Source organism: Pleurodeles waltl, chromosome 10, assembly GCF_031143425.1.
Source record: "Pleurodeles waltl isolate 20211129_DDA chromosome 10, aPleWal1.hap1.20221129, whole genome shotgun sequence".
Taxonomy (NCBI): Eukaryota; Metazoa; Chordata; class Amphibia; order Caudata; family Salamandridae; genus Pleurodeles; species Pleurodeles waltl.
In genome coordinates this window covers 131,350,112-131,362,772 of record NC_090449.1, presented here as the reverse complement: position 1 = coordinate 131,362,772, position 12,661 = coordinate 131,350,112, and the positions used below count along the sequence as shown (strand labels likewise).

At 42.1% G+C, this 12,661-nt stretch overlaps 1 protein-coding gene across 1 annotated transcript in view; it reads right to left on the bottom strand.

The window, feature by feature from the left end:
• The window catches only part of LOC138261212 (cytochrome P450 3A21-like), a 184,025-nt gene extending 175,021 nt beyond the window's left edge, over positions 1-9,004 (bottom strand). The window contains exon 1 of the mRNA XM_069209965.1: positions 8,865-9,004. Within this exon, the coding sequence (XP_069066066.1) occupies positions 8,865-8,935 (71 nt within the window). The 5' untranslated portion in view covers positions 8,936-9,004. The remainder of the gene's footprint in view (positions 1-8,864) is intronic.
• Positions 9,005-12,661: the final 3,657 nt, after the last annotated feature.

Here is a 12,661-nt window from a genome sequence, read left to right as displayed (position 1 = left end):
ATATATCCCTAAATAAAGCAACCAAGGACACCCCAACACTGGCTAGTACGGACCAGAGTTTGGTGGGTGGTCTTTGGTTCCAGAATACATTTTTCCCCCATATGTCAACAATGTAATGAAAAAAAGGATGTTCCTCTATCATTGCCACCACATTGGTATCCTTCCTTCTCTGATGACACACTACCGCTCTATCTCCACTGTGTATTTTCTGTGCGGAGATGTCTACCACACTGCTGCAGATATTTACACATGTAGGTATATGTTTTTGTCTAAATGGGGGCGGGGCAAAATGGAGGGGCTAAAAAAATGGTAGTAATTAATGGGAGGGGTTTAAAGAACGTTAAGGAGGATTTTAGGGAAGGACATGCTAATAAAAACATACTCACACAAAAGAATAATATCACTGCTCTTAACAAATTGCACTTCTAACATTACTACACCCCTAAAGGTGTCAAACTAAGCTCAAAAGTACTCAAGCCCAGTCTTGCAGTATGTCATGAAGTACAGATGGCCACACACCAATACCTCAACACAATCCCATAGAAAACAGCCTAGGAAGGAAAATAAAGTTTAGAGTTAGTGGGCTCTAAATCTGTATTGTATTAGTTCTAGGTTAATAAAACATGTATATTTATATTATTATAGATTAAAATAGTGTTATTGTTTTGCTAAAGAATAATAAAACTATATGGCGATCTCTGTTGTGGTGGCAGAGATCACTACATAAGTGGGCAAAGTTACCAGTAGTAACTTTATACTCGCAGGTGCCCATTCAGAAACTGCATTTTGCAATAAGTTTATTTGTAATACAATAGTACTCCCAAATGCACCCGAAAATGCTATTTAGGTTTGGCAATCTCCACTATAACTGCAAAGATATCTGCACATTGTCCCATACTTATCAATATTTCAAGCAACGCAGCAAGCCGCCTTGCTCTGCTACGTGAAAGGGAGAGGGTAGGAATGTGCTGTAATTAACATTATGAGACACATTCCTGCTCTCTGCCAGTGCTGGCGCACGTACAGCTGCCTAGTGCCAACGTAGGCACCCTCGCAAAATGATGCAAGGGTGCCTGCATTGTAGGCAGGATTGTTTTTGTGCAGGAAGGAAGGGAATCGTTAGACGCATTTTTCCCTTTCTGCGTGTGCTGTACAATGAAGCACATTTAGAAAGAGGCAACAACACTGTAAAATAAAGATATTTCTCCTTGTTGAGCCTCCTGTTGGGAGGTGTACACTTCTGACACATTCCCAGGTCTATCAGTGTTGGTAAATCTGGGAATATGTCAGAATGCAAGGGTGGATGCATGGGAACACCCACAATCCAACAGTGGTGTGCCTCTCTGCGAAAGAGTAACGCAAGGCAGCGATTTTCACTGCCTTTCGTTACTCTATATGCAAGGTGGCCTTACGTGGCTTGATAAATCTCATTTCGGTTTTGTAACATCCTTGCGTCCCCTTGCGTGGCACAAGGGCGTCACAAAACCTTGATAAATATGGGCCATTATGCATTTGTAGTAAATGTGGAAGGAATAAGAGGAAGAGTCTGGAAAATGGGGAAAACTCACTACAAAGTGGTAGAGTTAGGGATGATCAAGGAGGGATAAGAGAGGGTAAGGAGGAGTTTAGGGCGTGTGAGAAAGTCCCTTCCTCTTATCCAGTGGCACTTTTAAAGTTATTACAGCCAAAAATGACTGAAAACAGTTGCAAATGTTCTCAGGCTCTAATCTGGAGTAAGTCCAGTACCACATATGGCCACTCACTGGTAATCCCAGAACCTCCCTTAGAAAGAAATGGAGGTAGGAACTTAGAATCCCATAGCAATAATGCTAAAATAAATTAGTTTGACTCTAGCCACTGAGTGGAGGCATCTATTCTACCCTTTGTATTAAATTTGCACTCGTAATTAGTGAACAACCGAAAGTCCTAAAGTTACTACAAAGTGTATCAGTAAATTCACACATGTAGATTTACTTATATGTACATTTTCATTTGTGAATAGGCCAGGCAAATCCTATTGTAAGAGGCTCCACCCCTGATTTGAGTGGGTGGAGGCATGTAAATCTACCACTTTATCTACATTTAAACTTGACAATTGTGAATAACAAAACACAGAGAAAAGAAATGTAGTTACACCTAGGTGTAGTAAGTGTAGATTTGCATCTGTGTGTAGTTAAATATGCACATGAGTAAGTATATATGTGTCTATTTACCTTTGCGACTAGACCCCTAAGTACTAGATGACTCTGCATTGCACCACCTCTCAAAGCTGGTATATCCATACCTCCCCACCAGAAACCTTATATGGGCATTCAACAACCGACTTGAGTTCCTCCCACCAAGATACAAAACATGTGAGAAAGATCGTTGGATGTACAAGACAACATCCCTTATAACTCAATCCAATGTCAAGTCACTGAGTCGAATTTCAGAAAATTCCATAAATGCTAAAGACCTTATTCTGCTGGCTCACATATGGAGCAGACTTTTATTAATTTCCGGCTTTTTTGTGGCTGTCTTACGAATATTGCTGTTAGCTGTCTACATCACATTCCCAAAGCATTATGATGTCTATTTGGTCATAGTTCCTATGCTATACAACGACGTCAATTAAAATAGTCACTGATTATCAGACCTGAAACATATGGGGCAAATTCTCTTTTTAATTTTTTATGTCAGTATGCATTCCCTTAATGAATGTACGAGCAACAAATCACATTGATTGCATGTTTTTACACATTTTTCTGTTCCTTTTTATTTTTTAGGGGGAGAAAAATGTTACCAGTATCAGTTTGGAACCGACCACAAGCCCTGGAAATGAGATAAGTTATTGGAACTGCTGCTCTTGGTGTTACTAATCAGGGACCATATTTTACATCTTAATGATATGCCATGTATGAATAACCATTGCCAAAGCCCAAAGGTCTAGCCTTACCTTGGCATCCTGGCAATCATAGGCCTGATACATAAAACGTGCTTGGAAATTTTAATCCATAGTCTGAGCTCTACACTTGAAATCAATGTCCAGCTACCATGGAATTCAGAAAGGATTATATGATGCTTTCAACAGCTGCATCTTCCCAGAAGAGTTTCTGCGTTTTTTTTAGAATTCTATGTGAGATCCATGTGACAGCATTTCACATGCATATATACGTACAAATCAAAAGTGTTAATGCATTAATGTGACACAAAAGTGCATTTCCACTTGCTAACTTGTTTCGTTCAATCATGCCTGCAGGGATATATTTTTTCTTGTGGAGAAATTCCTTCATGTATACCCCATCATTCTGAGGGTTTCCCTCCCCAATAATACATTTAATACAGACTTATTCCTGCCCTTGGCTAGAGTAAATTGGCAGCAATATCTGGGGAGGGTGTGAAAATGTCAAAGGTTTGTGAACACTGCAAACATGAAAATTTGTGGGAGATCCCCGCGTGGATTGGCCCTTGGAACACATTTGCTTACACATAGTATACATTTGCCTTTTGTAAATGGCACATGTGAATTTTCACTTATAAATGAAGGTACATAAATGTACCTAAGGTGCACAAATATCTTTATAGATCAGCTCCATTATTTGTATTGTTGTAATTATTTTTACTAAAACGTATAGCCTCCGTTTGAACTCCTGTAAATGATTTTCTTATTACAGTTCTACTTGAACTTGCAATGATAAGAAACCTACGTAGCTGAGGCTTATTATAACATACTACATGCCAGTTCTGACATCACATTTCCCCCAGCACAGCACACCTACTGGCCTGTGACGAGGAGTTTCACCATGGGGTGGACTAGATTAGTATACAAAGGCAGCATTTGAGGAAGCATCATGTTTATCCCAGGGAAGAGTCCCTTTTGTCAACACTTCACAAAGTGGTTGTGAGGTCTTGCACTCCGTGCCTGGCTAATCAAAAGGAAATGTGAGCTTACAGACCTATTGTTCTGCTAAATATTGATGTTAAGATCTTTCTAAGGGGCTGGCCAACTGGTTGGAAAACTATCTTCATGGGTTGATAAAGGGGGACCAATCCAGATTCAATAACAACTGACACCCTCTGACTGACCACCTGCTGGAACTGGAAAAACCTCAACAAGACCACATGGACTTAGAGCAATAGATTTCAACTAATAATTCCTGTATTGCTAACAACAAAGCAATAGCACATTTGGACAACTGGTGGAGAAGAGGGATAACCTCACACTGAACTCAGGCATTTTCTCTGTGTGTGGGATGGGGAAGTGGGGAGAAAGGGGCATTTGAGGTTTTCCGAGAAGTTATGTTATGTGAGTGTAATTGAAGCTCATTGATGTAATGGAAAACTGTACACTTTTACCAATTATGATTGTTTCTGAACACAAATGAGTAAATGTTATAAAGGAGTGTGTGCAGCAGGTCTCTGCTCTACCACTCAGCAGAGTTCATGCTTCGCTGCTACTAAGTATAGCAGTGAAAGCCAATGAGCCGAAGTGCTGGAGGTGGTCTGTAACATGCTTATACTTCCAGAGACCCAATACCCTTCAGCCAGTGGTGTCTCTAAAAGTGAATTTTGAGGAGGGAACACATTGGGCCACAGATAAAACTATTGGGACCACCCACATATGTATTATATGTACATGTTTGCTTATAATGTTCAAATCTGACATTTGTAAATCCATATGTATGTATGTTGCTCTATACACACACATACAGAAGTCAGATTTAAATATTTTTAGCAAATGTATATTCATGTATTGCCTGAAAGAATCACAGCTTTGCAGTGAAAGGTAGCTGGACAAATTGAGTGTGGCAAGGTGTAGTGTCTCTTTTTCCTTTTCACCTCCCAGCAAATTCAACACTCGGTTTGGTGGAGCACAGGAAGGAACCAGGGCAAGTAGAGCTGCAGCACGGGCCCCATCTGGCTCCCATTTAAAGATGATGCATACTTCCCTCTCACAGTTAAAGGCTTTGCAAGAAAATGCAATGGGCCCAAATCACAAACAAAGTAAAAATATGGACAGAGATACATCTCGATGTTTTTTTCATGTTTTTTTTCCTAATCACAATCATTCCGAGTAGTACATTGGATAGCAGGTGCAAATTTGCTAATGGGAACATCATGTGACAATTACCACAGGCTCCTATACCACCAGTGTCATGGTGATCTAGTCTGCTTTAAGCAACCCTATCCACAGTGGAAAGACAGTAGACCGGAGTTTGAGAGTGCACACAAACATACCTAATGCATTTTCAGACCTAAAGGCCTGGCTTTGGCAGATGAATTTAGTAACGTTGCCATGGCAAAGTACTTTATTTTTGTTATGGCAGAGAGAATGAGAATAGTCCACCTGCCAAAGTTAGAGATGTCCGCCAGCCAAGCAGATACATCTTCCATTTCCAGGTGCCATCGTCATGTCAGTTCCTGCCAATGCATTGAAAGTTTGATGCACAGGTCCATCAACATGACCAAGCAGTACGTCATCTTTCAATTTTTTAAAAATGTTTTTAAGAAAGAAAATCGCAAAAAGTAGATTTTATTTTTGAAAATAAAAAAAATACCCCTCCTCAGTTTTCTCTATTTTGTGGGGGTGATTTCACAGTTTTCACTGTTCCAAACCACCAGGGTTTACCTGGTGATAGCAGACAGTGAAATGTTGCCACGTCTGTGGTGTATGTAGGCAGTGGATGGAGACTAAGGTGCCTCCGCCGTCTACCTACTGAAGTTGCGACTGACTCTAAATGAAGAGAGCGGAACTTTGCTTTAGCACAGAGGGTACACTGTCACCATTAGAGGAATGTATGATGGAATAACTAATGCGATAACCACGCATGCCTGAACAACGCGGTCGGAACAACAACCGTGTTGTTACCACGAATACCTTTACCACGCATGCCTTTACAATGTTTTTTCATTGTAAAACCATGCCTAGTAAAGGCAGGTGTGTGAACAGCATGTGTGGTTCTAGCATGCCACCCCCCACCTACCTTAAGGCCCAAAAGATCCCCACCCCTAATACTAAAACTACCCTGATCCCCAACCCCTACCCATAAAAACAAAAGTACCCCAGCACCCCCCACCCACCTGAGTCCTAAAACCTTCCCCGACCCCCCACCCACCCTAAAAACAACCAAATCCCAACCCCACCCCTAAAAAAAGAACTATCCTGACCCCCACCCCCAAAAACAAAAGTACTCCGATCCCCCCACCTCCGCCCCTAGAAGCCAAACTATCCTGAACCACCACCTCAAACACAAAACTACCCGACCCCTGCCCCAAAAACAAAACTAACCTGACCCCCACCCCGCCCCTAAAATCAAAACTACCCCGACCCTAAAAACCAAACTACCCTAATCCCCCACCCTGCCTCTAAAAATCAAACTACATGAATCCCCTCACCCCACCCCTAAAAACGAAACTATCCCGTTTTCCCCACACCCGCCCCTAAAAATCAAACTACCCTGACCCACCACCCCGTCCCTAAAAACCAAACTAGCCCTATCTCCCACTCTGCTCCTAAAAACCAAACTACCCTGACCCTCCACCCCACAACAAAACTACCCGCCCTGAAAATAGAACCACCCTGATCCCTCCAACCCATCCCACAAAACAAAACTATCCTGCCCCCCCTACCCCACGCCTAAAAACAGAACTACTCTGAGCCGCCACCCCACCCCTAAAAACTTAACTACCCTGCCCTCACCTCACTCCTAAAAACAGAACTTCCTCCACCCCTAAAAAACAAACTTCCCCGATCCCCCCACCCCTAAAACCAGAACTACCCCAACCCGAACACCCCTTCCGCCAAAAACAAAACTACCCCAACCCCCGCCTCTGCTATCATTTGTACTACTGCAACCCCCACCCCTAAAAATAAAACTACCCCAACTCCGCCCTTAAAACAGAAACTACCCGACCTCTTCATCCCAAAAACAAAACTACTCCCACGCCACCCCGCCCCAAGCCCTTAATCCAACCCAACCCCTAAAAACTACCCCCCAACCCTGCCCCAACTCCACTTACCTGACTGCATCCTCTCCCGATCCACTCTGCCTTTTTCTCTACCTTAACCACGAATATGCGTTGTTCAGCACATGCGTGGTTAAGGCAGAGAAAAAGGCAGTTGTTGTTCCAGCAAGCGTGGTTACGCTTGCGTTTTTCACTGCATCATTCTTCTGGAGTTGTTGTTGAGGATGTTTCCCGCATTAGAGTACACTCTCTTCCAAAGTCTAAATAAAGCCCTATGTTTGCATTTACGCCGACAAACCTTTCTGGATCATTAGACCCAATATCCAGGTCCAAATGCTAACTTCATTACTCCCATTCGAAGGCCAAACAGTTAAAGAAGGAATTAATGGAAATAGGAGAAAAACTGGAGTCAATCATTCACAAATGGACAAATACTGAGCTTCTGTAATGCAAACATAGAAGTGAGTTTCATGCCCTAGTAGGTGAAAGCACAGCTCAGTGGCTTAATGTAGCTGTTGCAGAGCTTTGTGTGCCACCTAACCTCCGCACATTTGATCATCCTGCGAGAATGAAAGATATTGTGTAGTGGTTGCACTGTAGACCTCAATACTAGGAGACCGTCTATCTTGGCTTTTCTATGTGACAAACTTGTGTGATCCTAGGGAAATCACTTTATTGACCCATGTCTCCCTCGTGCAGCCACAGTATTGACTGCAGTAAGAGTCACTCCATAGTCCGTAACACAAAAGAGATATAAATGCAGTCACAGCCTCTGAAAGGAGGTTAAGGTTTTGCAGCATGTATTATAAAGAATAAAATGCAATTGTTGTCTGTAAAAAAAAGACCATAGAAGTCAACTTGGGACTCTGCGGTCTTAAAGACCCACAGGACATTAAGGGCCTCATTTTGAGTATGGCAGGTGGTGGAGGCCACCCATCAAACTCTTTAGGACGGAAAACCGCCACTCTGGTTTTCGGCCCGCCAGTCCTATTATGAGTTTCCCGCTGCCCCAGCGGGAAACAGGCCACAAAATTTACACTGGCTCCTAATCGAGTCAGTGCCAATGTTGCAGTGCGTCGGGTGCGACAGCACCCATCGTGCTTTTCACTGCCCGTAATTCGGGCAGTGAAAAGCGAGACGGGGCTGTCCATTGGGGCCCCTGCACTGCCGATGCCAAGTGCATGGTCCATGCAGGGGCCCCATGGGGCCTCCAGCACCCCATCTCCACCAGCAAAAGCCGGCGGAGAGAGGGGTCCTAATCCCCAGGGCAGTGCTGCCTGCAGCTCTGGCCTGGCCAATTAAGACTGCCAGCACCACCAGGCTGTCAACTGGCTGCAACTTGTCAGACCGTGGCGGCTCTCCCAGGGTCATAATGTGGAGGCCAGACCACTGCTTTGGTGGCAGTCCCATCTTCACCGTGGCCCTGGCAGTCTCATGACTGCCATGTTCGTAATGAGAGGCTAAGTCTTGTTCCTCTCTGTGATCATGAAGTCTTTAGTGACCTGCATCATTTTCACAATGACCAGTACTTTATTCAGTGTATAATAATAACTATATTAAATTTATATAGCACACATGACAAATTTGTCTCTAGGAGTTTATTAGCAGATGTTTTTATACAACAAAACTAATTTTGTCGAAGTTAGAAACACAAAAGGCTGAGCCAGTTGTGCCTGGATCAAGCTTGTAGGCTGCAAGCACGGGAGGCCACAAGGCACTGCAGCTGGTGCTCCACCCATTGAGCTATTGAAATATCTGAATGTTGAGGAATGTGCCCTGTTTCCCATCATCCTCCTCCTACTGACCTTTGCCACCCATCAAGCAAGGGTATTTATGCAGGTCAATTTTAGGAGAATAATCTGCAGCTCCTTTAAGTTGGACACCCAAGTAAAGAATCACCTTGGAGGGGCAATACTTACAGAAAAGCGACCGTCAGGAGCACGACAAGCAGAGTCCAGGTTTCCACTGAGAGGTTTGGAAGAAAGTCCATGGTGCCTGATAGAGTCAACCCTGTCTTTGCCCTCTGCCTTGCACCTGCCTGAGGTGAATGTTGTCTTCTCAGCTGTTAAGAATGTTTCCAGTGGTTCTGGGGACTGGTTCTTATAGGGTCCGTCCATGTCACTGATTGGTCCACAGGTGAACCAACTGCAACTCTGTTTGTCTTTCGGTATGCTAATCTCTCTCGTGGAGGATTTCTTAACCGAAGAAACTAGATTACATCAGCCTCTGAGAAATGCTTGTCCCGGAAATATAGGTATCTATTTCACTAAGATAAACTTTTCAAACGCTGCCTCGTTTTTAACCAGTAAACAACCCTAGTTACTTGTATAGAGTATATAAAGTCATCAGATATTTATATGAATTCACCACGATTTTAAAATAGAACCAAGAGTTTAACTTCACCTATCTCTTTTTTTGACGTTGATAAAATCAGATCTACTGATCTGTGTTTACAGTATTTTGAAACTCTGGGGTACTACACCACATTTAAATTCCTCTTATAAACCCATGCTCGCTAAAACTGCCAAAAAAGCAATTAAGCAAACAATCCAAGCAGCCTCTGTGTGAGGGTAGATTAAGTTTGTAGGGAGAGCAGAGTTGAGCTGAGCCAGGGGGTCTGACTTAGTTCTAAACGCTGAAGCTAAAGAATGAGCCACTAACAAAGGGTCGTGTAAACAATATAGCAATTGTCAAATAAAATTATGATAAAGACTATTTCAAATTATAAAAAGTTAATGTATTCGACGTGTTTCAATATCGTGAGCTAGAACATATCATACATTAAAACAAATAGCTTTTAAACATGATCTTTTCGGCATTTAAGATTCCCTAACAACACTGTCAGGAGTAAACCAAAGGATGTCAGTTTATCACGTGCACTGTAAATGAGTGGCATTGTTATTCTGTGTGAAGTACAGTGCTTGCGTGCGACCACACAAATTGGTTTTGTGCAAGAGATAGAATTTGAACCCGCGTTTCCTAGATAAACACGGTAATTCAGCCAACAAATGAGTATTGACTTCTCTTCCGTTTAACACCAAGCACAATGTCTTGTGTTACTTTCAGTAGATTAATTAACACGCTAAATTAAATTAATACACACACTCCAGCAATTTTATGCTTTTTCCATTATTTTCCCATCACTAGCTTGCCCTACTTAACAAAGATGCCGACTTCACACCTGGTTTTAGAACCTTCAGTAATGATAGTTATAAGTATCAGCAAAACAAAGGTCTCTCCCACAGTTAAAGGTTTTTCACAGAGACCAAGGTGAAGTGCAGAGCTAAGCTGCAGTCAGGTAGTGGTTAGGATGGGCTGACCGAGCGTTTTATACTTTTGACTACCTACCAGCAAGTGGCAGTAGCTGACGGGCTGCTCATGAGCATCTGTGGAGGACAACCTCCACCTCACACCTACACACCTGCCCAAGCACCTGGATACCCTCTCGGCTGATTAGTGAGCTATACAAATCAATATAACATTCATAGAACTTCATGGTACCTACCCCATAAAACCATCTTAATCCCTGCAGGGTGGACTGAAAAATGTAGGAAGATTTTAACGCACGTGGCAGGCCTGAACTTCATCTGCCTCACAGGTGGGCGGTGGGACAGTTAGAGGTTTTAATAATGAGGTGTGAGCACGGAAGGAATGGCTTACTTGGGAGTCAATAATCGAGGAGGACCTTAAGCAGAGCCCTAAGTACGGAACTCCAATCCATTCACAAAAATAATTGTTAATAATTTACAAAAACACTGCATTTTGAGACGGAGGCAATATCAATACAAGTTTGCTTTCAAAGATTTTCCATTTTATAGAGCTTTATGAAAAGATGTTACTGTTATTGGTAATGGGGTAACCAACCTCAGAAGGGAGCACTAAGTTGACCCTGAATCAATGACCTGCAAATAATGCAGAGACATTAGTAACTACAAGATTGATTTATTAAAACGTTTTGTGTTCACACCCACTGCAATTCACGAAATCACATGTTTTGCAGTCACAAGGCCCTAGATTTCAATAAATAAAAACCTACATTATGAGTCACAAATGTATTTGCCTCTATTAATGCAACCATTCTGGACTGGGAACTTAAAACAGCCCAGGCAAACAATATAAATTCAGCTCCCATGTGCAGACATGCCAATGCAGGCTAGAATCACAGCAACTCTTTCAAGTTGCTGCCGGGATTGCGTAATGTGCAGCATCACTCCCGGAAGCCGAAACCAGCCTCCGAGGGGTAACATGCTCCTGTGGCTCCAGCCTCCCAGGTCAGTGCCCGGCTGGCCAGTCCAGCCACGAGTGTAACATTGCAACACAGTGAAACGTGAAACCTGGACAGGAAGTAAAAAGGATGCCCATGGTACAAAACACGTTGGAATGTATCAGTGCTTTGTTAAAACTGTTATAATTGCAAACTTATAATACATTTAATTTCATGCACCTTTCACATTCCCCTCTTCTTTCACAATGCAATGAGTCGCATAAACAATTGTAATGTAATGTAGATTTTATGCATTTGCAAGTTGGGATCTTGCAGTTCGAAAACCGGCCTTTTAATATACAGTATTTACAGTAACACTTTCTCACGCATATCCACCATCGAAGGCAGATACACTTGAATTACAAGTGACATAAGCAGATTGTTTTTATGAATCTCATTGACACCCCAATGGAGTTCACTTCTCAGAGGACAGAGGAAAACTCTAATCATAGTAAAATAGTGTCCAAAGATAATATTGAGTTCACTAATGAAATTGAGGGTTGAATATGTTAACTCACTTTTGATTGGATTTTCATTACAAGGAGAAGTATGACCTAGCACTGGATCCAAAAAATGATCATTTTACTCTAGTTTTAATAACACAACAATGGCTCCCCTTTGAAGGAAGAGCAGTCTAGAAAACAGCATGTTTAATCCATGTCTCATATACCTCCACCCAGAGGTTCTTAGCTTTCAAGCTGAAAATAGCTGGTGGTCTTTGATTTCTTCGTGGTACGGAAACATCTTTCTCACATGCTACTGTTTGATTGATTTCTTCATTTGATTATGAATATATAATTATATAATTATAGAAGAGATGGCACAAAATAAAATTAGAAAAGAAATGTAACATTAAAAACATGATCTTTCAACATTATTGAACACAGTACACATGGATAGCTTTGCACTAAGGTGAAATCAATAGCAAGCAAGGAGCTCCATTACAGTACATATGGCGAATAAGAAAATAAGCTATCAAACTTGATGAGGGTCTAAACATCAATAGACTTTCACCAGCGTAGTGCACTTTTAAAAAAGCTTTCACAGAGTAACACACGGTGTAGTCAGGCAGCATATGGAGAAAGTAAAGTGCAGACTTGGGCTGATAAAACCCTGGATTCTAGGAACTGGAACTAGGTGTTTACATCTAAAAATTTGATACATTTACAAAAGAATAAAAAGTGATCCAAATTTTGAGAGGAAGATTCATCACAGGGACAGAGTAAAATAGACTTTGAGTCAAATTGACCCAAAGGATATCAAAGACAGCATCTAATAGTCCCCTGCGAAATGTATGTTGTTTATGAATGAGAGATATGGCTCAGCACCTATAACGGTTTGGATGCAGACCAATTCTCTAATAGTGAGCTTCAGAATCTCCCTGCCCTCTCTTTGGCTGCTGCCTTCTTCAGATAAGGCTCCCTAATCTCGCCAAACTCCCCTTTTGAGATG